The 25551-nt window shown below is 49.1% G+C and overlaps 8 protein-coding genes across 8 annotated transcripts; 4 read left to right on the top strand and 4 right to left on the bottom strand.

The window, feature by feature from the left end:
* Window positions 1-3110: 3110 nt before the first annotated feature.
* On the bottom strand, window positions 3111-5554 carry LRP88_04281 (uncharacterized protein; the record flags this gene model as incomplete). Its single annotated transcript, XM_083240856.1, has 6 exons — window positions 3111-4042; window positions 4098-4289; window positions 4348-4542; window positions 4592-4847; window positions 4913-5185; window positions 5342-5554. The coding sequence occupies 6 exons, from the start codon at window positions 5552-5554 to the stop codon at window positions 3111-3113; spliced, it is 2061 nt and encodes a 686-aa protein (XP_083103386.1).
* A 1062-nt stretch (window positions 5555-6616) lies between these two features.
* LRP88_04280 (uncharacterized protein) lies at window positions 6617-8505 on the top strand (the record flags this gene model as incomplete). Its single annotated transcript, XM_083240855.1, has 5 exons — window positions 6617-6768; window positions 6835-7260; window positions 7316-8064; window positions 8115-8228; window positions 8288-8505. 5 exons carry the CDS (start codon window positions 6617-6619, stop codon window positions 8503-8505), a joined length of 1659 nt encoding a protein of 552 aa, XP_083103385.1.
* A 436-nt stretch (window positions 8506-8941) lies between these two features.
* Window positions 8942-9748, bottom strand: LRP88_04279 (SDR family NAD(P)-dependent oxidoreductase; the record flags this gene model as incomplete). Its single annotated transcript, XM_083240854.1, has 1 exon — window positions 8942-9748. One exon carries the CDS (start codon window positions 9746-9748, stop codon window positions 8942-8944), a length of 807 nt encoding a protein of 268 aa, XP_083103384.1.
* A 302-nt stretch (window positions 9749-10050) lies between these two features.
* LRP88_04278 (FAD-binding oxidoreductase) lies at window positions 10051-11698 on the top strand (the record flags this gene model as incomplete). The annotated part of the gene is made up of 5 exons (XM_083240853.1): window positions 10051-10112; window positions 10194-10587; window positions 10640-10763; window positions 10824-10945; window positions 11000-11698. The coding sequence occupies 5 exons, from the start codon at window positions 10051-10053 to the stop codon at window positions 11696-11698; spliced, it is 1401 nt and encodes a 466-aa protein (XP_083103383.1).
* A 1220-nt stretch (window positions 11699-12918) lies between these two features.
* LRP88_04277 (uncharacterized protein) lies at window positions 12919-15000 on the top strand (the record flags this gene model as incomplete). Its single annotated transcript, XM_083240852.1, has 2 exons — window positions 12919-13794; window positions 13852-15000. 2 exons carry the CDS (start codon window positions 12919-12921, stop codon window positions 14998-15000), a joined length of 2025 nt encoding a protein of 674 aa, XP_083103382.1.
* A 921-nt stretch (window positions 15001-15921) lies between these two features.
* On the bottom strand, window positions 15922-16482 carry LRP88_04276 (cupin domain-containing protein; the record flags this gene model as incomplete). The annotated part of the gene is made up of 1 exon (XM_083240851.1): window positions 15922-16482. The coding sequence occupies one exon, from the start codon at window positions 16480-16482 to the stop codon at window positions 15922-15924; it is 561 nt and encodes a 186-aa protein (XP_083103381.1).
* Window positions 16483-17206: 724 nt separating this feature from the next.
* Window positions 17207-18649, bottom strand: LRP88_04275 (histidinol dehydrogenase-domain-containing protein; the record flags this gene model as incomplete). Its single annotated transcript, XM_083240850.1, has 3 exons — window positions 17207-17449; window positions 17515-18214; window positions 18276-18649. 3 exons carry the CDS (start codon window positions 18647-18649, stop codon window positions 17207-17209), a joined length of 1317 nt encoding a protein of 438 aa, XP_083103380.1.
* Window positions 18650-21856: 3207 nt separating this feature from the next.
* Window positions 21857-22912, top strand: LRP88_04274 (uncharacterized protein; the record flags this gene model as incomplete). The annotated part of the gene is made up of 2 exons (XM_083240849.1): window positions 21857-22218; window positions 22417-22912. The coding sequence occupies 2 exons, from the start codon at window positions 21857-21859 to the stop codon at window positions 22910-22912; spliced, it is 858 nt and encodes a 285-aa protein (XP_083103379.1).
* Window positions 22913-25551: the final 2639 nt, after the last annotated feature.

Genomic DNA, 25551 nt, shown 5'->3' with positions numbered 1-25551 from the left:
CAGCTTTATATAAGGACTGATTCCACTGCCTATTCACCTCCTATCTCTATTACCTACCCTATAGTCTTTGAAGACTATATTTCCTCTATTTTTCAGTCTTTTACACTTTTATAGCTATTAAGAATTAAAAGATAATAGGGACTAGTTAATCAGTTAGTTATATGCTAATTAAAGTGCTTTAGCCACTCGAGACCTATCTCATTATCAGTCTAGCTATTTTAAGACATCGCAATAGCCTAATCGCCCGGGAGGTTGCTTTCTTAGTACTAATTAGCGAGGTAATATTAGCCTATAACCACGATAAATAGCTAGATAGCCTGGCCTTCCGTATTAATCGCCTAAATAATTATAACCTATTCCCGGTCTCTAGGCTACACTAATTTTAGTCTTCTACGCCTTTCTATACTTATAATAACTATCCCGCTCTAAATTAGGCCTATTATAAAGCTAGTCTTATTAAAGTTATAGATATTTTCTAATTAAATATTATACTTCGCGATTATATTTTTAATAAGCCTAAACTAATTATAAATAATAATTAAATCTTTATATTTAGCCCTCTAATAGTTATATTTATAAAAAAAACATATCTTAAGCTCTAGGTATTACTTAATAAAGTTTCTAGCCTAGCACTTACTAATAAGTAGCGCATTGCGGTCAACGAGTAATTAGTTAGCTATTTCTTTAATACCACGTAGTCACGGGGGAAATCCTTGTGAATCTAGGTCGAGAATAAATTAGATAATAATCTATTCCTCTAGATTAAATAGTTTACGTGATTTAGGGATCTAATCGCAACGCGCAGATATGCCATGCTATCGGCGATAGAGAGTAATATAAGAGATTTCATAGACCTTTGCGGCGCATTAGAGACTTAATTTTAGGTCATTTTAATAGGCCTAGAGCGCAAGAAGGATATTAGCCTCTCTATTTAATTATAGCATATTAGGTAACGTACATGTATAGCGAGCCGGACAGCAAGCGAACCGGACACTTTTACTTTATAGTATAAATCTCACCTAATTATAAAAATAATTAAAAAAATGCTTAAAAATCCCATTTTAGGCTTTATAAGCTAGCAAGCTTAGATAAAATTTAAAAAAAATCTAAAACTTATTAGTAATTTTTTTTAGATTTTTAAAAAAATTAATAAGTAAGTTATTTAAGAATTTCTTATTCGCACTGTTTATATTAGTTTTTTATTTTTTTTAAATTAAAGGAATTTTTTAAAAATATAAAAAAATTATAAACTTATAACTCTTTTAATTAGATTTAAGAAAATACTTTTTTTAAGCTCTTAGCTATTTTATAACAGTTTTTAGAAATTTAAGGTTAGCTATTTTTAAGTGCACAGTATTGCTGTCCGGTTCGCTTGCTGTCCGGCTCGCTATACATGTACGTTAGTTAAGAATTAATTAATTAAATAGAAATGTTATAGGATGAGGGATTTTTAATCCGCATGCTTGTCTGATCCGCATGCTTATTAAGTACGTTAGCTAGTTTTATAAATTAAAGGTTTTGCTATTTTTGCCTATACAGTATAGTGCGGCGCATACTTGGATGCGGCGCATGCTTATCATGCACGTTATATAACCTTCAGTTATGTGACGGCTATGATATTTCCGTTAGGCAGCAGCTAAGGAGCCACCCCCCCCCCCCCCCCCCTTCTTCGTCAAGCCCTTTAACAGCGCTAATTTACACCTTATCTTATACATAGGGACAGGAATGGAAGTCTACCATGCAATCTGGCATTGCGAGCAAGGAAACCAGCGAAATTTTGTCACAGACCCTTGTCTTATTGGTTGCCTATATGATGTGGCTTGCTTACTTGCATGCCTTTGAGAAGCCTCCCACTCTTGGTTAAGACAGCATCACTGAGATCAGCGCTTCTTTCAGCATGATGATATCATGTGTCTTGCTACGTCATAACGTAGCAACGAACAACGTGCAGAGCCTCATGCTGGTTTTAACTGAGCATTCTCCTGCCAGTTCCCAAGGATGAGAGTAATGCGGCCGAAAATATTCTCACTACTAAACTTATGCTCACCTGATTTGAGGTAGGTGTCTGTTGTATCCTTGACACTTCAGCGATAAGACTCAACAGAATCAATGCCAGGCCTTTCAGACTGCTCGTTCCAAGTCCACAAAGCCTTATTCAGACAAGAAGCAACTCGAAATAAATACCACCTCAACCCAACCGCGCACGATGCCCTTTTCCATGGCCGATCTAAACAAAAGAGATGAAACAGCATCGAAAATCCCCGCCCCCGCAAAGGGATTCGGCGCCCTGTTCGGCGGAGGAGGCTACGCAGAGGTTATCTGCTGCCCATTAAGCGTCATCTTCTGGTCTGGATACGCTATTACTAAGAAGATACAAAAGAAGAGGCAAGAGAAGAAGGCCACGACGACAGCAGCGGAGGAGGAGGCAGCAGTTGGAAACTCTGACCGAACCGACAGCAACATGGATGCGGAGAAAATGACTGAAGGGAATCGAGCAAGCTGTGTGTCCCCGATGCCTGGTTCGAACGAGGTACCTGCGTCCGCTCCACTTGATCCGGCGCTTCAGAAACATCCGAACAACCCACGTGTGTGCGACCCCGAGTGTCCGGGTTATGGAAAAGACTTTTGTCTCGCACATCAAAGGAAGCGACCCTCACGCCCTACGAGCCCTGGTCTATTAGCGGTCTAAGCCTTCATTGATAGTTTAGGGTCACGCGTGTGCATGGCAATTAGAGGAGCCTTGTGAAGCTTACCAAGTTGATCAATACATGGAAAAATGTCTGCTTACATCTAGCATGATATGCTGAACGAGCATATGAATAGCCAGGAAAGACTGCAAGGTGATGCTAAGGGATCAGGTTGTGAAAATCATGGGAAACGAAGCTCTATCCATCTATATAGGGAACCTGATCTCAACTATTGCATCCCAAGCAGGGCAGAGTGTGGCATTAGAGTGGGTTGGCCAACATCGTCTAGCAGCTAGTTGTGTTTAGTTGGGATGCTACAATTTCGTACGTAGACTATCCCCCAGCATCGGGAGTCCAATCTTTTCCTCATACAATATCATCTTGTCTTAGCATAAGATAACTGCAAAACACTAGACCTATCAATCAATTAATCCTCCGAGCACTGGACACATCCGGTACACCAACGCCTTCCACTACCTTTCCACCGACCACCTCGTAGATCGGGATTTCAGCCAGTCTGGATATTACGTGGTGTAGGGTTGGCAAAGCTTCCCAATCATGTGGATCAAACTCGACGCTCGCCTTGTCCGCGGTGAAGATTCTCTGTACCTTGCTTGGTACGACCTTGGACTCTTCGGCGTGGGGCACAAAGGTGGCGTATTCCGCATCTGCCTGACCGCGTTCTTCCACCTTGGGAATATATTTGTAGGCGAAGATTCCATCATCGTCCTCTCCACCGATGGTACCCTTAGAGGAGCTCGGGTCAGCCTCCCTCAAACCATCCAGTGTAAGAGACCCGAATTGGACGCCTTGCCATCCAGTCTGAACTCTGTAACTATTTGTTCGGCGCCAGATGTCGACGGAACAATACAGCTTTGGCATGCCAAGTTCTTCCCGGCCACTGACGATGGGATCGGTAAGGCTTTCGAATAAAAGAGGCAAAAAGGTACCATTCAGCACTGTTCCATCCTTCTGAACATACTGAACACCATGGATGTACAGTCCGATGTGGCGATACCCCGAGCCGCCAAGCCACTCCATCTTGTTCAGCGTCGTCTGCGAAACGCTCGCGTACGCAACTGTGCCGGGACTCTTGAAGCGGAAAGAGAACGACGGAAACAGGTTTTGCAGAACGGTGCGTGATGTCTTGAATTTGACGGACGCAGTAGTGAACGTTGAATGAGTGGCAACTCGCGGCTTGCCTTCGAAGGTCTGACGTGGGCCTGGGAAGGGGCCGAACGAGATGGGCATTCGCCAGTATAGATGAGGCTTTTGGGCCCAATCCCATTTTCGGAAGCGGTCGGTGGAGTGATCCCACTCGTCGTGGCCCATGTTGTAGTTGCTGTACTCCATCACTGAGAGAAGTAGGGTTAGTCCTTGTTCGAAGAAGCCTGATCTGGAAAATCTCACTGTCAAAATCCTTATCCACTGAATCACGCCCAGCTCGGCGAGAAAACTGTTGTATCTTGTGCGCTCGTTCTAGGCGAAACTCCTGATAAAGCCGTACCCTCTCAGGCACCTGCTCTGGCAATGTACCACGTGGGAGTACAACCGCCAAAGACGCAGCGTCTTCAATCGCAACGCCAGCACCTTGGCCTTGGTCTGGGAAACAAGCTCAGTTAGTCTTCAAGCATTTATGCGGGTATGCTTGTCTACTTACGGGGCAGAAATGGATGAGCAGCGTCGCCGAGGAGTGCCAGCCTATCCTTTGTCCACGATGGGAGGACCTCCATGTCCAGCAACTCCCACACCTTGAGCGAGCTTGCGTCTGCCTTGCCTAGAAGATTGACCAGAGCAGGGTCAAATTTCTCGTAGACTTTAAGGAGCATAGACCTGTTGGCGTCGGTGCTCCAATCTAGTTATTCGTCAGTCGCAGTTCGCCACCCAGGAGACAGGAAACCTACCCTCTACACTTCCCGGGTCGCTCTCCTCCCGAGGGTGAATGCAGACGAAATTGAACTGTTTATTGTCCTCACAAGGATACATGACAACTCGCCTGTCTGAGCCATACCAAATAATCAGCTGCCCATTGATCTTTGCGAACCGTTCCGTCTCTGGATCATCAAGGACAGCCTGGCGAGGAACGAGGAAGCGGAATGCACTCTTGCCTGAGCTATGAGGCTTCACTTCTCTGCCCACAACCTTGGAGCGGGACTTGGACTATTTTGAAGGAGAGGCACCATGGATTAGTGTTGAAAAGGGCATAGTAGGAGGTCATCACTTACGTGAACACCGTCTGCGCCGATTACGAGGTCCCCTTGGATCTTATCTCCGCTCTCTAGCCAGACTGTCGCCGATTCAGGGTCAACGTCCACGACACGGCTACAAGTCCGTAGCTGTGCTGGCACACCAGGGCCGTCGTGAGAAGTAGCCCGACGCTTCAACTCTTCATGAAGGCGTACTCGATGCACCAAATGCCAGGGATGCTGCCATTGCTTGTTTGATTCTGTAAGGTCAACATCGCGCAGTTGCTCGTTATTTGCATTAAACTCGGTTATCTGCGCGAAGAAATCTCTAGTTAGCTTCTGTCAAGTTTCAACTCCAGCAAGACGACTTGCCCGTTCAAATAGATTCGCGCCAATGTCCTCTGCATATAGGCCAACGCGACGCAACAATCCATTGGCATTGGGCGCGAGGTGCATGGCTGCCCCTACGTCGTTGGCGAAGCGGGACTGTTCTAGGAGAGTGACATGATGGCCTTGCTTTCGGAGGTATATGGCAGCAGTGAGGCCTCCTATGCCGGCTCCGACAATGATGATATGCAGTCCATCGGAGCTGGTAATTGATGAAGAGCCGTTGGCCGTGCTTCTAGATGCGCCGTTGACGCCGTTTGTGCCATTGGTGACTTGAGATTGGGTAGTGGCCATCTTGAGGTCGGTGGTGGATTCTCTTGGGTGCAAGATAAACACTTTAGCTGTGAGTGTTGCCGAGCTTTCCCTTCTTCCACTTGTTCGCCTTTTAGCTAATTTAATCCATGCTTGGCGCAACAAGCCAATACCCCAGAAATGCTGGGTTCAACCAAGTTCATTGCCGGTAGCATTAATGCTACCGGTGGTGGCAATCGATAGTTGCTATGGCCCCGGCCCACCATCTTCCTGTCACCTCTTGTTGTGGGGGCCCAAATGGGGGGCCGGCAATGAGGGGTTTCGGTAATGAGGGGGATTGAGTCTCCGTCAACTCGGTATGTGGTCCATTGCTTTCGGGGGGACCAGCCCCGAAACTGTTATCCCCCGAAAGGTGAAGAAGGAGTGTCTCTTGCTTGCATTCGGTGTATCATAGTACTCCTTGTTGCAGATGAGGTGTACGAACAGTGGAGACAGCCTTGGTGTCTTTTCTGGTGGTTCTGATACTTGACCGCAAGAGACTTGGGGGTATAACGAGTGAGCGGTCTCATGAGGCCTAGTTATTCGCCCATAGAGACCCGTTTATTAAGAAAGAAATCGAAAAAAAAAAAAAAAAAAAAAAGAGTGATGCTTCACTGCTAATTGCTCTCTTCTGTTCCTATTTCGATCCTTGTGACTGTGACCAGCCGCTGGTAGAATCCCTATTGCCGCACCTCTGTAACAATTCAGGAGTCTATTAGGGTTTCTCGGCTTTCAGAACGGCCTAGACCGCTCTGGGCAACCCCATGGGGCTCACGCTCGGGGCCAAGCCACGACCCCAGGATCTGATCCTCCCCTCATCCGCGCGTACCGAGCATGGTCAGGGTCACCGGTTGTTCACCCTTCTTTCATTCGTCGCAGAGGCAAATCTCAGACTGTCTCGACCTCACCACCATCTCTGCAAGGTGATAAATACATCCATCCGTTACGCTCCCCAGCCATCTTAACCTTCACCGATGGTCCTCCCGATTCGATCAATTAATCACATCTTTCTGATTTATTGTCAATCATCATCCAACTACGTCTGTCTTGGTGACACCTGACACTATGTCAACAATCACTGCTGAAGGCGGCAAGGTCGCCGAAACCACGACGCGACAGGAGAATACTCTTGGAGAGCTCCGTCTTCGTCATGAAGAAACCAACGACATCATCCTCATTCCAACACCAACAGACGACCCCAATGACCCTTTGAATTGGTTCGTATCCCCAATGAATATGTCTTCACCTGAAGTTACACCGCTAACCTCGTGGATCGTACACAGGTCGAAGCCGTACCGCGTCTACCTTGCCGTCCTCGTCTCGTTCGCCATCTTCTTCAGCAACTTCCTGGCGGCTGGCCCATCCGTCGCTCTCATAAGCATCACCACAGACTTCTTCGGTCCTCCAGGTCCCGACCTCAGCGGCAACATCGCCAAGGTTGCGTACTTTTTTACCAGCACTGCGCTCCTTCAAGGCATGTCGAACTTGATGTGGATGCCCTTCATCGCAAAGTTCGGCCGACGACCGATATATGTTACCTCGTTCGCTCTCTACACTGCCTTCTCGGCATGGGCTGGCGGTGCTACTTCATATAACAGTTCATTGGGAGCGCGTATCATGATGGGATTTGCTTCGGGCGCTGCCGAGTGTCTGGCACCATTGACAATCTCCGATCTCTTCTTTCTTCATGAGAGAGGCACCATTATGGCGTAAGTCTTTGGCCCAGTAACCTGATTAGAATCATTCATCCAACAATTGTTCCAGTATCTACACTACCGCACTGTCTGCGGGAGTTGGCTGTGGTATCATCATCGCCGGACTCATCACCAAGGACCTGCACTGGAGATACATCTACTGGGTGTCCGTCGCCTTGATTGGGTCCTGCACCACCCTGATCATCTTTGCCTTTCCAGAAACGAGATATAATCGTGTGGGGGATACAGAAGAACCTCGAACGGTCACTCAGCACAAGAGCATCATGAACCAAAGCTCCAAAGCCGAGGACATTGATCCCGAGGTCGTCCAAACCGAAGTTGCATCAACAAGCCAGCCATCTCATAGATTTCCGCCAAAGCGCACATATTGGCAAAGTCTGGCTCTTTTCAGTGGCATCCACACTCAAGAGTCGATTCTCAAGCTCTTCTTCCGTCCGATCATCCTCCTAACCCTTCCTCCGGTTCTTTGGGCTACGCTGATGATGTCTGTCACGATTGGATTCCTCGTTGCCATTACTTCCAACTTTGCTGTCGCTTTCAATACCCTGTATGGCTTTGAGGCATGGCAGTCTGGTCTCTGCTTCATCGCTTGCCCTGTGGGAGCCGGTATTGGCGCTTTCTTTGGTGGCCGGTTCAGCGACATGGTGGCTGACTGGCTAACTCGGCGCAATGATGGCATACGACATCCGGAAATGCGACTACCTGCTGTATCAATCTCTCTCATTACTGCTCCACTTGCTCTTGTGCTGTATGGAGTGGGCATCGATAAGGGATTACACTGGATCGTGCCTACCATTGGCTTGGGTCTTTGTGAGTTAACTCATGATCAGGAAGAAAAGCGCTAACAGGCTCGATAGTGAACTTCTCAATCGTGCAGGCCACCAACATCAGCCTGGTCTATACTATCGATGGCTACCGCCCAGTGGCAGGAGAACTTGCTGTGACACAGCATGCATTCAAGTGTGAGTCTCATAGGCGTTGCGTAAGAAGTAGGTGTTTAGTACTGACTACCGTTACTCAGCTGCTTTCGGCTTCCTTCTTTCATTCTATACAAACCCATGGATTGCAAAGTCCGGGTATTCCAATGCATTTGGAGCCATGGCGGGAATTTCGGGGAGTGTTATCTTGATGTGGATTCCCATGTACATATGGGGTGGTCGAATTCGTCATGCTACCTGGAGCTGGCCCTTTGTTAAGCGCTTGGCACATTGGCACCAGGATCGTGAGGTTGGCGAATAAGGGACTCCTCAGGCCTCCAACTCTGAGCTCGGCTACAAAGTGCAAAGGGTTTTGATACCTTGACAGGGGCGTAAGGTGACGAAGCCAGGGGAAGTAGTGCGATTCAATATCAGCTCGGCTCGAAAGAAATTGCAGTATTATTTCTTAGCTTCGCACCAACTTGACAAGGCTCGAAGAGTGGTCTTTACACTAAACCTGGCCGAGCGAACACCAGATTAGTACCAAGGCCATTTTTCCTCTGGACTCGGTTGCGTATACCCTTAGAAAGTCTTTACGCGGTTGCGGCAGAAGATTTCTTTCAATGCGAGTTATCTGGGTAAGTCAATTTCAGCTTGAACTGGTGAGAGTTCGTAGTAACTACATACATGCTGGAGGACCAAATTAAACATTCAAAGGCATCGTTGAACCATAGTCGAGGCAATTCAATTTAACAGGGCTAATCAATATGGAGACCCCCGTTGACAGCTAAATGAACACCATTGACCCAGCTTGCACGCTCCTCGCAGAGAAACCCAACAGCAAAGGCAATCTCATGCGGCTTTCCCATTCGCTTGGCCGCAGGCGTGGCATCAATTGTTGGCTGCAAAACACGCATAGCCTCGTCCCCAGCCGCCAGAAAGCCTTCTGTCTCAGTCGGCCCAGGAGACACGGCATTCACTGTGCAGCCGTACTTTGGAGGCAATTCCTTGGCCCAGCATTTTGTGAAAGAGTCCACCATGCCCTTTGTACCTGCGTAGATAGTCTGTAACGGGGGAGGACCTCGTGAGCTCGCCGAGCAGATGTTGACGATTCGTCCGCTTCCTTTGGTGAGATGGGGGAGACTTTGTTGTGTAAGCAGAAAGGTTGCTCGCCCGTTGATGTTGACCAGCAGATCCCAGTCGTCCAAGGTCTGCTCTTCAAATGGCTTGTTGACTGCTATAGCCACATTGTTGACGACAATATCCAGTCGTCCAAACTCTTGGACGGCTGACTCTACCAAGGTTTTGGGACCGTCGACTGTACTCATGTCGGCACAAACAGCAATAGACTTGGTTGGCAGTCTCGCGGCTGCTTCATTGGCCTTGTCCACAAGAGATGAGAAAGGATAATTGATGGCGACATGTGCTCCGCGGGACGCGAGCTCTCTCGCAATAGCGTAGCCAATGCCGCTGTCACTGCCTGAAACGATGGCTACTTTTCCTGGCAGAGTTTGTGATGCCAGCTCTGTGGAGTTTGGTGTAGCGTATCTGGTCGTGAGAGACATTGTTGAAATGGATGCCTCGTTACCACGATTGTCATCAGTCTCAATTATTAACCCCCGTGCATTCTTTTAGACCGGTCATCGTCCTTCTTAGCCGTTTCTGGATGTGGGGGAGGACGCGATGCGACGCCTCTCCCCGCGTTCTCGGGATGTGGGAGAGTGGTCCCGAGCTGCCCAAATGAGTGTGCGCCCTTTGCCGCGTCTAGGTAACCATCCCTTTCCGGGGGGGCACGGATTGAAGTTTAAGCTAACCAGTTTTTTGTTAGTCTTGTGGAAATTAATGCGAGTATTTAGCTACCAGAATCTTGATCGACATACAGCACTTCCAGCCAGACACATGCCATCAACAAGCAACCTTTCCATTCTCGTTCATCATGGTCAACCACAAAGAAATCGCGATTGCCCGCTCGCAGCTACCCTCCTCCTTCCCTATCATTTGGCAAGACAGCATCCTTTGGGAAAAAGCCAGGGTCGGCCGTGTCTTCAATCACCGGCGGCCGTCGAGGCAGCCGCTCGCAGTTGTCGAAGCTACTAGAGAGGAACATATTGTAGATGCTGTTCGTCTCGCTCGTACTTTAGGGACACGAGTATCAGTACGGTCCGGTGGGCACAGCTGGGCAGCCTGGAGTGTGAGAGAGGGAGCCATTCTGATTGACCTGGGCAAGTATCATGATTTTCTCTTGGATGAGAACACTGGAGTGGCGCAAGTGTCACCCAGCATGACAGGAAGAATGGTCAACAAGTTGCTGGGACAACGTGGGCGCATGTTTCCCGGCGGTCACTGCCCGGAGGTTGCTCTAGGAGGTTTTCTGCTACAAGGGGGTATGGGGTGGAATTGCAAGGTAATTACGCAAGATTGATCACCGGGATGCTGCTAACGCGTGGGACATCAAGAATTGGGGCTTCGCATGCGAAAGGCTTCTGGCTGTCGATGTGGTTACTGCCAACGGAGAAAAGAAGCACTGCGATAGAAACGACAATAGTGATCTGTATTGGGCAGCACGGGGAGCAGGTCCAGGTAACTCAGCCGATGCAATGCCACTATGACTAAAAGTCTGGAGTTCTGACTTTCTATCAGGATTTCCAGCTGTCGTAACCCGCTTTCATTTGCAGACAATTCCTGCCTTCACCCACATGCGATCCTCCATCTACATCTACGAGAAGCAGGATTACGAAAGAGCATTTTCATGGGTACTCGGGGTATGTTGAACGCCCATTGATTATCCTTGGCACGTTACTCACCAGCAAGCGCAGCTCGCATCTGATTTCGATGAGAGCACAGAAATTGTTGCAGTGGGCAACCACATACAAGGACGAGAGGGAGAGCATATCACGATCCTCTTCGTGACATTCAAAAACAGCGAAGAGGAAGCTCGGGCCGCGCTGCAACCCGCGCAAGACTCGGCACCGCCAGGACATGTGATTTCATGGTATTGCAAGCCGACGTCACTTGCTGAACAATACGACGACCAGCACGCCGCCAACCCAGATGGCCACAGGTATGCGGTCGACAACTGTTACGTCAATAATGATGCAGATGTCGTCTCCCTACTCAAAGAGTCTTTCACTTCGTTACCTACCAAAAAGTCTTTCTCGTTATGGTACTCGATGGCACCGGGCTCAGGGCGAAGTGTTGAGGATGGCACCATGGAAGACATGGCTCTCTCCATGCAGACCGATCACTACTTTGCCACTTACGTTATTTGGGAAGACGAATCCAAAGACCTCGAGTGTCAATCCTGGCTTACGAAGATCATGGACCAGGTCAAGAGTAAATCTGATGGAGCGTATCTGGGAGACTCTGACTTCCAGAAGCGTTTGACAAGGTTCTGGGGGCAGGAGCAGGGAAAACGATTGATGGATATCAGGAAGAAGTGGGATTCTCGTGGAGTAATTGCTGGTTATCTAGATGAAGGAGACAAGAGCGGTGTCGATGGTCTGCAAAATGTATAGGTAGTTACTCGAACCCTGTCAAGATTATTACCCTATAGCCAGCAAATTTCAGCAAGAAATCATCATGGGGAATATTCACACTACCGAGATATTTCTTTTGCAGTATGAGAAGTCCATATTAAATAGCACGTCGATTTTATAGGTTGTTGTAGATAAGTGGCAGTTGATCATAAAAAAAAAATTAGTTTTCAGATGTTGGTGAGTGGTGTCGTCTTCCGCTTCCGACTTCATTCACTCGAGTCGCTTTTCACAGGCGATGTAAGCTAGTACAAGTCAGGAACCTTGCGGATCAGTTTCCGGTCTAACGATTGGATAGAAACCCCTGCCAATTGGCGAGATGAGGATGCTTCTAAGAGAAGATGATTGGTTGTCAAACCTCCATACTTGTGTGGACTCCCGACGCGATCTGGGGTTTTGCGGGGTACCCTCCTCCTTCAGTCACACTCGGCATTCCAGACGGCAAGGGTCCGGATGCCTCAGGACCATATCAAATGGCATCTTCTTCCCTGTCGAGGCACAGACCTCATATGTGTCCTTCGACATGCCAGGGACCATGGACGCTTCACAGGAAAAGCAACCTTCCTCAGTGACTCAACGCAACCACTTTCAGTGTTCCTATTGCCAGCGAACCTTTGGACGTGTCGATCATCTCACACGTCACATTCGATCTCGTTAGTCGCCCCTCTTCCCGCGAACCTCCAGCTGAAACCTCAAAGACTTGCAGGATAGACCGTTTCGATGCGAGGTGTGCGACAAGGCATTTGGACGACAGTCGGTGCTAGCCGCTCCCTAAAATCAAGCAACACGCTGATTCGACGCAAACAGAGATCTACTCAAACGCCATGCAACATGTCACGACCCCAGTGAGCCTGGAAGCAAGCGACAGAAGCGTGCCTCGGCTCTCGCACCTCGAGTCTCCCAAGCATGCAAAGCATGTGCAGCATCAAAACTCAAGTGCGACGAGGACGCATCTTGCAAGCGCTGTGTCTCTAAAGGCATCCACTGTGAACGGGAAGCGCGGAGTATCGTTGTTGGAGAGAAGCGTATAACACAAGCCAGATCAGAAACGACGGACGGTGAGTATAAATAATTTTTGTTTTATCCGCCTCACATGCTGATTAGGGGATCAAGTAGACCAAATGCAGCCGTTATCCATACTTGAGCAGTCCAATCGCTTGCCTTTTCTTGACCATGACTTTTCAACCTTCTTACGAGGCGTCATGACACCGACACATGGAGACCCTGGCCGTTCGATCGAGCAAATCGATTGGACTAGCATCGACCCTGCATATGATCCGCTTCAATCTCACGGTCTGTTAGACTTCAGGGCTGACAGTGACATGAGGTTTGACGATGTTGCCATGGGCCTCGGTGATTTACCGTGCAGCCCTTCATTCTATTATAATGGAATCTCGCTAGAACCCAAATCTTCTGTCGTTGTTCCCACACAACTCCAGAAACTTGACTCTGATGGTCGACCTCTTGCACTAGGCCATGCAGCCTACAAGGAATCTGCATTGGGCATGTGGGAGCCTACTCAGCGGGATCATATCAATTCGAACACCAAGGCTCTCTCCGTCCTTGGGGAGAGTCCACATGATCCTATAATCTTGTCGAGTCTCGATGAAAACCCCTCTCAACAATTCAGCCCGCTTCATAGCAGCCTCAGAGACCAGATGCTGCTGCTGACGCTGAATGCTTGCAAACCCGAGAGCAAGCTCGCCATAATCCGAGCATTTCCCACTCCCGAGATATTATCCAAGCTCATCCAGAGCTTCTTCACTCATCATCGGAACCAACCCGACTCTTTCATTCATGGTCCCTCGTTCGAACCCAATGAGCAAGGCCCTGAGTTTATCTTGGCTCTCGCCAACATTGCAACTACATTTGCCGACTCTAAGGTCCTGCATTCACTAGGATTCTCTCTTCATGAGGTGGTGCGCGTATCGCTGCCCAAGATGTTTGAGCAAGCCAACTCATTGACGAGAGCTCTGGACGCTTTACAGGCTTTTGTCCTTGATATTGAGATGGGGCTGTGGAGCGGTCTTAAGAGGAAGATGGAGATTGCAGAGAGCCAGCGCCAGATGCCATACACGGTATTTCTTCTTTCAATATCTCGAGTGGTAGGTTTTTGCATACTAAATGAGTTGTAGATGCTACGACGAGGTGGTAAATTTGGCAGAGCTGATCGATCCGCTTCCCCTCCGTTACCGGAGGATGTGGGTGATGTTTTGCAAAAGAAGTGGCTAGTTTGGATTGAACAAGAGAGCTCCAACCGACTAGTATACCACACATTCATCATGGACACCCAAGTCAGTATCGGCATGTCAACCCAGCCTTTGTTATCCTTTTCCGAGTTTAAGACGCCAATGCCTGAGTCAAGAGACTTGTGGCTTGCCCCGAATGCGGAAGCGTGGAAGGCTCAGTACCTGAGAAAAGAACGTGACGAAAACAGGCTGAGCCTGCTGGTATACCTTCGAGAGTCTGCCGAGATTGACGACACGTATGACGTCTCCTTCTGTCGGCTGATCATACTCTGCGGGATCTGGGGCATGGTTTGGCAAGGCCTCCAGACGGATGCCATGCTGGGCAAGCCAAAACACTCTGATGCAGCATCCAAGCTTCGGCACCAAGAGATATTGCAGACTCTCAAATGCTTTGTCTTGAACATGCCGGAAGAGGAAACACCCTCACATGATGCGTCATCTACACTACTGTACGAACTAGTCCAGATGCACCTGCACATGCCATTCGAGGAGGTCGAACTCTTCGCAGGCAAGGGAGACCAGAATGATGCACGCCACGCATTACCCTTACTCTCGGACTGGGCTAGCAGCGAGGAGGCGAGGAAGGCCATCTGGCATGCTGGCCAGGTCCTGCGAGCAGCAGAGCAATTCGCACCAGCACAGCTTCGAGGATTCTATACTATTGCCCTCTACCAAGCAAACCTTACCCTATGGGCTTACGCGGTAGTATCGCAAGTCAATGGTGTTGACAGGGAGCAATCGTTACAGCCAACAGGCACAGCCGTCTGTCTGAATGGGCCCGACTCGCCGACCATACAGAGGTTTATTGGTCGCGGAAAACCAGCCATGGTTTCAATCAGACCGCATTCTTCGCAAAGCGACGACGTGTCTATCTCACTGATGGACCAAGAAGCGGTTGTTGACAATGTTGTTGGGATTTTGGGGGCCAACTTTGCACACTGCGAGGCTCTTCCGCCTCTGGTTGAGAATCTTCAACAGCTGCTCGGCAATCTCGGGCGGGCCGCTACAAGCATCCGAGACTACCGCGCAGCTTGATACAACCAGTATCTGGATAGAGCACGTCGCGTATTGTCTCTCCACCTCGGCCCCGTCCGGGTGGACATGCCCGGGGATACGGGGGAGGGGCCGAGCGGACCTCCTCGAGTTTGTAGCACGAGACGTAGAGAGAGACCTAGAGACTGAGAGATAATACACCATATCGATTGACACAGTCACTGAGTATTGACAATCATAGCTTCAAGCTCCGCGCTGTAGACGCTTTGCTCCAAGGTTCAACAAACATGCCGACAGAAATCTGTCACGATCTACACACGGTGGAAGCTGATTCATTCCCCTATGTGTATGAGCAGAATGCGACAATAACGCTCCAGTCAAACGAGGGACTCGTGAGGTGCAATGTCTATCGCCCGAAATCTACAGAGCAGGTTGAAAAAGTGCCAGTGTCGGTGACTTACGGCCCTTATCGAAAAGATACATTCTATGGAGGGTATGTTTTAGCTCAGTCCGTTGTTTCCTCGCCTCACCAGTCTAACTACGAGCAAGGATTTATGAACTTCAAGTTCCTCAGGCTCCGCATCATAAACGTATGCTTATCCATATGAACCCGTTTGGTAAAGTAACATGGTGATGAAATACTTTTGGTCGTAGGTCGCCTGTAGGCTTTGGAAACACACCGTAGGCAGGTAGAGAGACGACATGTTCGTTTATGAGTTTGGAGGTGAACATTGATGGTCACAGTGTCTGTTGACTGCAGACAACTTTACTGTCGCTGGAGACAACAAATGGTCTTTTACGCAGTTGACTCAAATACAGCTGTCTATTTCCAAAGACTTGATTGTAAGCCAAGTTTATTAGGAATTTTCGCCAGCAGCAAAGCCTCTATTATGACCAGAAGAGGCAGCTTGAGATTGAGAAACAAATTCTGTCTATCTAGCTATGATAGCCTTCGTCTGCGTTTCAATCCTCGCCATACCCCGGAATTGTGTCCGTCGAGTTGTCCGTCATTTCCTTGCCCCCAACTACTAGACGCTCAGCCGGTTGTAAAACATACAACATTCTTGCCCATGACGTGTTACTCCTATTCTTCCAAGCGTGGTTTGTTCCTCTCTGGACGGAAATATCGCCCCTCTTCATGGTCCGCTTTTCCCCGGAGTCCAGGATCAAGTCGACTTCGCCTTCGAGGACGGTTCCAAAATCCAGGCTGATAGTGCGATGCATCGGAGATAATGCACCTGAGGGCATGTCTACTACTCTCAAGACAGTGCCCGATGGGATGGTTATACCAGGTAGGTTCTGGGTATAATGTTGGTAGGTGTCAATGTCTCGGCCATCTTCTAGCGCGACGGGAAACTGGTCCGTGGCGTAGCAGAGGGCAAAGTCGACGTTGTCAGGAAGAGTCTGAAAGGGGGCCTCCTCTGATATGGCATCAGAAAAGGTAGTTTTGCCATCGGATGTGTGCGTGGTGATGAACCGCTGGATTGATCTGATATCCTTGCGCGTGCTGTCTGATGAGGCCATTGCGTTTGAAGACTTTGATCCAAAAGGGGTAACTAATGTGCATGGCCAGAATGTTTCCAACCCAGATCCAGATGCCACTGAAATACCCCCAAAATAGTACGGGAAAGCGGCAATTGCGGGTGGTTTCAGGGGGCCGATGGGCTGTTGAGGCTTGCCCACACTCGGCCATCGTTCTGACCCCCCACCGGAACGAGTCCACATTCCGAGGCGGGCGAGGCATGGTTCCGAACGCAGGAATTTCGAGTAGCGGAAGAAGACTCGCTCAACACCTCGCCCGTGCTTCCAGGCAAGCTACAATTGTTAGGCAAGCTTCGTGGGGGTGCATGAGAGACTGTCAGCCAACATTCTTTCCCCTACAATAATTATCTGGAATATTGAGGGAAGTATCGAAGCCACAATGCACACTTGGCGTGCACTCCTCAACATAGATATGAGACAGTTGAATTACATGTTGCACTTTTAGTAAAGGTCTAGGAGTAGTTGATTCAAAATATGTTCTTTGTTATAGCTTAAGCCCGGCCCTTGATGGGATAACTGAGCCAGAAAGCTTTGGTTGATTCAAGTACAGATCTTTAACGGCATGGAAACTTTAGGAAAGGCTCAGGTCACTGGCATTTTATGGCAATTTAATCATAGGCAACCCGAGATAAAACAGCTAGAGATTGATGTATACAAAATGCTTCTTCTGAATGGAAACCCCTATTACTTATTGAGCCCGATCTTCCTATGGTTTGACCCAGTCAAACTTATCCTTTAGGTACAGGCTTGCGCGGATGTCCCCCGATCTCGCATGACCCTCGAAAAGCTCTACTCTAGCAGCTCTGCCACAAAGGCGACCAAGCTTGCCGCTCTCTTCAGCAGATGTGACCTCCTGATAGGTGACGGTACGGAGAAACTTTCCCACCCATAGCCCTCCAGTGTACCTAGCTGCATGCTTGGTAGGCAGAACATGGTTGGTTCCGATGCACTATGCGAAAGATATTAGTATCCATGATGGGAGAGTAGTTGAAAGGCGTCGGGGTGTCTGCCCACCTTGTCACCGAACGAGACGCAAGTCATAGACCCGAGAAAAAGAGCGCCATAATGCTGCATCTTGGTGAGGGCGTCTCTGGGGTTTGCTGTGAGGATCTGAACATGCTCTGACGCGAACCCATCGGCAACTTGATAAGCCTCATCGATGGTGTCAGTGACAATCACCTCACCAAAGTTCTGCCATGAAACACTGGCCACCGCTGCCGTCTTCAAAGTGGCCAATTGTTGATCGCAGTACTCTATAGTACGCTTGGCTAGATCCTCCGAAGTGGTTATCAGAACAGCTGGCGTGTCCGGCCCGTGCTCAGCTTGACTAAGGAGATCTGTGGCGACGGTGTACGGATCAGCCGTCTCATCAGCGACAATCAACACCTCGGTCGGCCCAGCGAAGAGGTCGATGCCAATCTCGCCAAACAACTGCCTCTTGGCTTCAGCAACAAAGGCATTCCCTGGGCCAGCGATAAAGTCCACTTTTGGGATTGTCTCGGTTCCGACGGCCATGGCTGCGATAGCCTGGATGCCGCCGAGAATGAATATCTGGTCTGCTCCTGCGAGATGCATGGCAGCGACTGTTGCCAGAGGAAGCTTGCCTGCGGCTGGGGGCGTACAGGCTACGACGTTCCTCACACCAGCTACCTTGGCGGTGAGGATAGTCATGTGAGCCGATGCTAGCAATGGATAGCGCCCGCCCGGGATATATCTGTGTCAACAGTCAGCCCCAATATATCTTGATAAGCGAGTGGGCGGCCAAGAGAACTCACGCGCCGACCGAGTCAATTGGGTTGTTTTTTTGGCCCAGCAAGACGCCAGGTGCCATTTCGAGTTCAAACTCCTTCAGTGAGTCCTTCTGGGCCTCGGCAAATTTTCGCACATTTGCCTGAACCGTTTTGATGTCTTGGATCACCTGCTCCGGGAGCTCGGCTATGACTTGCTCGATATCCTCCCTGGATAACTCGAAGCTGACAGGGGACCATTTGTCGAACTGCTCGCTGTATCGACGAACAGCGCCGTCGCCCTGCTGACGAACGGTGTCGATCACTCCTTTCACTATTCCCGCTACATCAACCGGTGATCCGTTTGTTTTGGTCCTAGATGCACCAGAAGCAGCGGGTCGCTTAACGTATGTACGGGTCATGATTGCTTTGGCGTGATAAGAGGGTAACTAGCCAGATCAGGGAGTGCTTGTGAATTTTCACGATGTTATTATGTAGACAAGGATACAGGATCTTCGTCTTTTATTGTTATTGCCTATTCTCATCAACTTCAGGCATGTCTGTATCTCGTCGTTGTGTCGCCTAGGTCTATCAGAGCTCTGTGCGGCCTGGTCGGCTTTGAGGGGGAGGGGATCGGAAATGTGGGCGGCCCTCCCCCATTGCACCAGCATCTGGGGGCTAATTCGCCAGCCCACTTTCATCCCGCAACTTCACCGATTCGGCAATGGCTGTAAGCAACAGTCACTCCGAGTATCATAGAGTAGGAACTACACACATCCCAACCTGTATGAGATGACCCTGCCTTGGAGTGAGAAGGCGAACATCAAGAAACCGCGTGAAGGTGTGGTTTTACGTGTGTCTCGATACTAGATAGCTATTAGGCAGCTATTGAGCAAACCCTTTTGATTCAGATCATAATCCAGTAGTCTTCAATGACAGCCAAATCTAATGAAGCCAGCTTCTCTCCTCTTGAAGAGGGTAGAAATGGCAGCCTGTCCCCCAGACTCTCGCTATCTACTTCAACTCTTGCATCTACACTTATACTGCCTTCAATCTCGACTGCGCCTTCAACACCCTTCGATCAAAGACCTCCCTCCACCCATAACCGTATTTGTATACTTGTCAAAGGGTGAAGCCTGCATCAATAATGGCATTCTGACCAGTCACCGACTTGGACACCACAAAGACTTTAACTTGCTGCACAACATCCTCTACTGTAGCGAATCGATTCAGCTTGTTGGATTTCCGAGCAAGTTCAAGCCGCTGAGGTGGGAACGAAAGGCCCCATTCCTGGATAGGTGAGTAATTGTGCGTATCACCTGCAACAGGACCGGACTGACCGTGAGTAGAATTCCAGGAGATATGGTGTTGACTCTTATAGATGGAGCTGCCAGAGTAGCGAGACACATGCCAAGGTGAATCTGCGCCGACTTCGTGACTGCGTAAGGCTACGAGAGCGTACCAGGAGCAATCAGCCATTGATGATACCTGTTAAGAAATAGGACAAATTACCACACTGCTCCCGCTGGGTTTGACTCCTGCCAAGCTCGCTGTGCTTACAAACGCTGCAGCTCCAGCGTCTCGCAAGTTGCTTTCTTCGAGATACTTCTTTGCCGCATGGAAGAGCCATAGATGACTTTTCACGTTGGCAGTGAAGCAGCGGTCCCAATCGTCTTCATCAATATTGTCGTCCAAGTCTGAGAAGTTACGCATGCGAGTCCATCCGACGTTGGAGATGACGATGTCCAGGCGACCTCCAAATCTGGCGGCTGCATCTGTGACAAGAGATTTGACTTGGGACTTGTCGCACATGTCCGCTTGTATGGATTGAATCGATACTTGACCTTTGGTGTGCGTCGTATTGAATTCGTCTTGTATACTTTTCGCAAGGTGTTCTGCACGCGATGCGTTGCTGTTGAAGTTGATAACCACATTCATGCAGAGATCAACGGCTAACATGCGGGCAATGGCGGCGCCGAGCCCACTGCTGGCGGCTGTGACGAGTGCAACTTTCGCTTGAGACATCATAGTGCGTTGAAGACTCTCATGGAAGTTCTATACAGTGGAAAGAGATTGATCTAGTTATGGACTGTGATTTGCCATCCGGCTGATTTTATAGTCCAGTTGCCTCTGACTAAAGTTCCCTCCACTCCCGTTCCGAGTATTTACCAAGTTCCCAACATGTCCCCTCACAGGTGGGCCCGAAGAGTGGAAATTGCTTCCCACGTCGCACAGTCGACGAGAGTGTCTGTCACCCTAGGGGCTATTGTATAGTGTCTAGTCTAAGATCCCCCCGTTGAGATTCACATGTCCTGCCGTCTAACTACGGAAAGCAGCCATGAAAGCGACCAATATTAGATGGGGTTGGCTCTCCCCTCTTTGCCCGCTCGGTATAAGTTGGTTCCACTGCCGTTCTGCCAGTTAAATTTAGGTTCACTCATTGGTGAGGTATTTTCCGACGAAGCCTCTTTCTGTGTTAGCTAAAGTGAAGAAATCCGGCGCCTTTTATGCCAACTAGAAGCTCCCTAGGCTAGCAAGGCTGAAGGACGGACATGAATTGCCCTTGTTCCCAGACTTGAATACCCGTCTGACTTAACTCTTCTGTCTATCCATATCTCATCAAATCAGGCGATTTCCTGCCGCCTTGCTTTGACAAACGGTTCGACAAAGTTCATCTACTCAGGTAGCACCTACCAGCCAAGCACAAGATGGCGCCTCATCTGCTGCCTCACTTGTGCAAGTCTAAGTATGTGGTCCAGGCAGCCCATCGTTAGAGGGGAACTATTTTTGATCCTAGTCGGTAAGCTCTGTGAGCTACCATACCGGACCACCTGATAAATAAGATACCAGAGTCAATGCATAGGTAAGTCAAGTTGTGATTTTCCTGTATAGGTATATTATAGTTTGTAAATATATGATTAGTAGCCTTGCTCCAGGATTTAAAAACAAACATAAACTTTGAAATATCTTGATAGGGATTTATTTAAGTTTTACCCTTAACGTGTTATTTTAACCTTCTGCCCGCTGCGTATACGCTGCTGCTAGTTTGTTCCCATCTCGGAATTGTCCCTTTCTCCTCCTCTCCGACACCCACCTCAATCACTAACTCGACCTCTTCATCCACATCAACCCCTCTTTTTCTATCATTTAAACTAAGAATAGATTTTCCAGTAATTAGAGGCTCAGCTAGAGTATGGATCGTCGGTTCGGATTCGATTCCGCATACCTGTCCGGCCGGAATCGCGGCACGGCTGTTATGGGGCCCAATATCAACACGGGACTAAAACGCATTAGTGTCCTGCACCTTCAGTTCTAACGAGGCAGATTTCGGATATCTCGGCCCCGGACTTTTCAAAACGACAACTCCGGGCTTCATTCGCGACTCTGGAACCAGTAGGGATAATTGCCGGCCGTATTTGACGGAATGAGGTGCGGTAAAGGTAACCGAATCTGGTGAAGCTTCGAGCCTGCTGATATGCTTGATCCTTGGACCTCCATCGTCAGCTCGGTTGGCTGCCAAAGCTCAGCCGCACCGTTTAGTTAAGTATATTAATAAGAACAGAGCCCATGCTCAACCGTGAGCCTCGATCTCCATTTCATCGCCCCTCCCCCGATTCGAGTCCGCCAACATGGTACAAGCACATCGCCTTTTGCTCCTCGGCTTCGCTGTGGTAGCCACGGCTGCAGACGTGAGCCTAAAGAGCACGGGTTGTGCCGACGCAGCAGGATTCGAGAGTTGCCAAAGTGATGCGGACAAGAAGACAACAAGTTGCATCAATCAGGCCCATCGGGACGACAGCCAAAAGGAGATCCTCGCGTGTGGCTGTCAAGACTACGTCAACAACTACAACTGCTACGCCGCTTTCTGTTGGAATAAAGTCTGGGAATGCGACTATCAGGAGTACATCGTCTCTTACCTCCAGAACTGTCCAATCGCGAAACTCCCCGTCCCATACTTTCCCGCTCCCAAGCAGGCCCCCAGCTCCTGTTCGTGCAATCTTGGCAAGGTTTATCTCGCCATTCACGATGCCATTCAACAGACGGAAACGTGTTCGGACAACTCCGATTCTGCCGATGCGGGAAGCAACCTGCAGCGAATGCAAGGCTGCTCCTGTTGTGAAATCAGTGGAGCTCTTTCAAGGCAAGCACGAATTCACTCCGAGTTTCAAACACTACTAACACCCGCTAGTATTGTCGAGATCTGTCCTGACACCGATCCCAAGTTTGCCGGACTCGCCGAGATTTCCCAGCTCGAGTCACAATTGAACGTCCAATTCGATACGTGCGGAAAGTACATGGATACCTATGATTGTCGTTCCGATCTCTCGTTCTCGCTGGATGGCGTTAGCACCTTTTTCAAGCCTGATGATTCGCTCAAGACCGGTACAGCTACCTTGAGTAATGGTCCAGGCACGGTCACAGCTCCAGCAAGCGGCCATATATTCACATACACTAATGGAGGCGATGGCGTTGTCTATACCATCACAGCCGCTGCTGATAAAGCCAGTTCTGGAAGCAAGGGAGATTCTAGTGGGAGCAAGTCTACGTCAATCCCCACCGAAAGCTCTTCAGAGAGTAAGAGCAAGGCTACGGAGTCTAGCTCTAAGAATGCAGGAGCGATGTTGGAGACTGGAAATGGCTTGGTGCTGGGGGCAATCCTTGTGTCATTGCTTGCTGTCTGGTGACCTCATGATGGTGTAGAAAGCTGGTCAGCTCGATCAAGTAGTGTTTGATCATCTCCGTACACTCCATGTTAGAAAAGGCGATCCTACTACTGCTGGTAGCCTATCAAGGCCCATACACTATATCTAGTCTCTTTACCACCGCCTCATGTCTCTAATTCTAGCAAGCCAGCTCACGTTTTCAAAATGCTGATAACCTGAAGGGGATGTGCCTAGTTGTGTAACTGACTTTATGACTTTATCCTTGCTTCTTTTTGTAATCGCCAGCCTTCGTTTACATGCACGATATTGATAACTTGAACAGGCCCCTGAGCAATAAGGTCGACAATTACCACCGGGGGTTCTGAAAGACTTTTAATATGAACCCTGGTAAACTCCTGCCATCTGCTGCCACATCACTCAATTTGGTTGTTGGTATTCTAGGGACAAACGAACTAATGGCCTACGAAACCACTCTCCGTTTTCTTCTTTGTGCAGTTGCCTTACCGGAATGCTGTTATCTCTCACCTTTCTAAGTAAGTCGCGATAACTCATGCGTAACAATCCCAGTCTCGCCAACTGCCCTAGACAGCGGCAGCTGATCTGTCTTCAACAAGGCTCCAAGGCGCGACGATGAGCGTCATATGGGGCGGCCCGCGATGCGATCACGAGCCTCGTAGCCAACTTACACTCCGACTACAGGTGTTGGTGCATGAATCATGACTATTGCGTATCATGGTGTGCTTGCACTGCTTACACTTGAACTAGGGTGTTAATATTCAGTGCATGGAGCGCGTGACGACCCAGAAGCTTCGACGCAGCTCTCTCTCAGCAGCCGTCAGGTGTCGTACGACGAATGAGCATGGATGCCCAGCCGGTATGATGCCTTGACAGCCAGGCTAGTTCTCGGTTGAGGGCTGGCTGTTTTGCTGGAAAGTACTTAGAAACAGGAGTGTTTGATCTAATGAGTCGTGATCAGCTTCTTCAAGGCATAATAGACAGTCAGGATCATGCGTTGCTCAAGACTGGGCGCGTACAATGCCCATATGTCCAACAGACTAGAGTTTGGCGGCAAACCGGCTCCACAGCAGTAGCACGTTGTGTGGAAGATGCATGAGCAATGACGATGCTTAGCAAAGCTTGAGTGGCATGATTAGATGCCCGCTCGGCAGCTGTCTTCATGCCCTATATCTTATCAAATGCTCTCTAAAAGAATTAGTCGGTTGATGTAGGGAAGACGGCACCAACAGTGCCAAAGAAGCACGATATCAATATCGTTCCCTCCTCTCTCCCAGCTATAATCCATATATCAATATTCCTGGCACCTGCAGGGCCGGTGCTGGGTTGAACAGATCGTCAAGGCTCCAAATGCATGTGGCTACCTACTGTGACCGAGATTCGCTATACTTGTGGTGAGAAACAAAAGCAGAGCATGGTTACAGTTTGAACCCAAGGTTGATTGATTTTGTACGTGAAACTATGGCGGAGGTAGAAGAGCAAATATGTCACCAAAATAGCAGATGGTACTACCTGATGACGGCTGATCAAAGACTCCTGCTGCTCGCACATCGATCGGAGGCTCAGACTTGCCTCAAATTCCGGTAGTGGTAGTTTCGTCTCGTGTTTCTGCGTCTTGGTTGATCTACTACCTTGGTGGAGAAGCATCGGACAAGTCCATGTGTCGGCCTGCGCTCCGCTTGACGATTGAGGCTCTTGTCCCGGACGTTGATCGAAGATGTGCAGTCCAGATGAAGCCTCAAACAGAATTCACACACCAGATTGACCCCGTTGCGCTAGGTCTTTCTGTCAGTTGGTCAAGTTCGACGGCTTGTAGACCGACTACCTCGCCCGCTTTACGAGAGAGCCACTGAGCGAGTCCATTGCTGATGATATCCATCAAAAATGCTACTAACGATAACACCTGAACGTAGACGGAGAATGAGGCATATTGTGGATATTGGGGCGCAAAGTTGCGGAGATTATTCTCTGAGGCGCCGCCTCCAAAACGAACTAAACAAGCCATTAACGTCAGCGGCCGACCCCAGCCACCCACCCCCCACGATCCTCCAGTGCTGACGACGGGCTAACACCTGGACATGGCGTCGCCCTGTAATTCACCATATTTCCAACGCATTTGCCCTAATAATTCATCAGGCATGAGTCTCAGATAGAGCCGTGGTAGTGTGCCATCGAGGTTCTTCCAACGTGTGGGCATCGGTACCTCATCGACTCAGCAAATACCCTGGTCAAGCCCCGATCGTGACGTCTCGTTTCCCGAGCCAGCCACTGTTGCCACTGCCGCTTAGCGAGCTGCCATGCAGAGGCGCCTAAATTAGAGGCGAGCCCAGCGAGGGATAGACCCACTACCTTTTACTGACCTTGGTCAAAAAGCTGCATAAGGCCAGGGGGCGGGGGCCTCAGAGTAACTCAACAGAAAGAACAGTCAAGTGCAAAAGAAACTTAGCACGGGGGACCGGGCCGGTTTCCAAACCTCCTGTTATCTACGGAGTACCAACAGCTGTTGTTGGGGGTTTCACGTCTCAGAGAAAGCATCAGCTGCAACATCAGACAGCACAGTGTAAATATTGTGAACCAGATGTTTTGGAACATTTCAATTGCGGGCCAAAGTCAACTTTTATTGATATACTACGGAGTACAAAAGA

This window comes from Fusarium phalaenopsidis, assembly GCF_050370095.1.
Source record: "Fusarium phalaenopsidis strain FUZ10S chromosome Unknown contig_32290, whole genome shotgun sequence".
Classification (NCBI taxonomy): Eukaryota; Fungi; Ascomycota; class Sordariomycetes; order Hypocreales; family Nectriaceae; genus Fusarium; species Fusarium phalaenopsidis.
The sequence above is the reverse complement of the archived record's forward strand: the minus strand, read 5'-3'. Positions and strand labels throughout refer to the sequence as shown.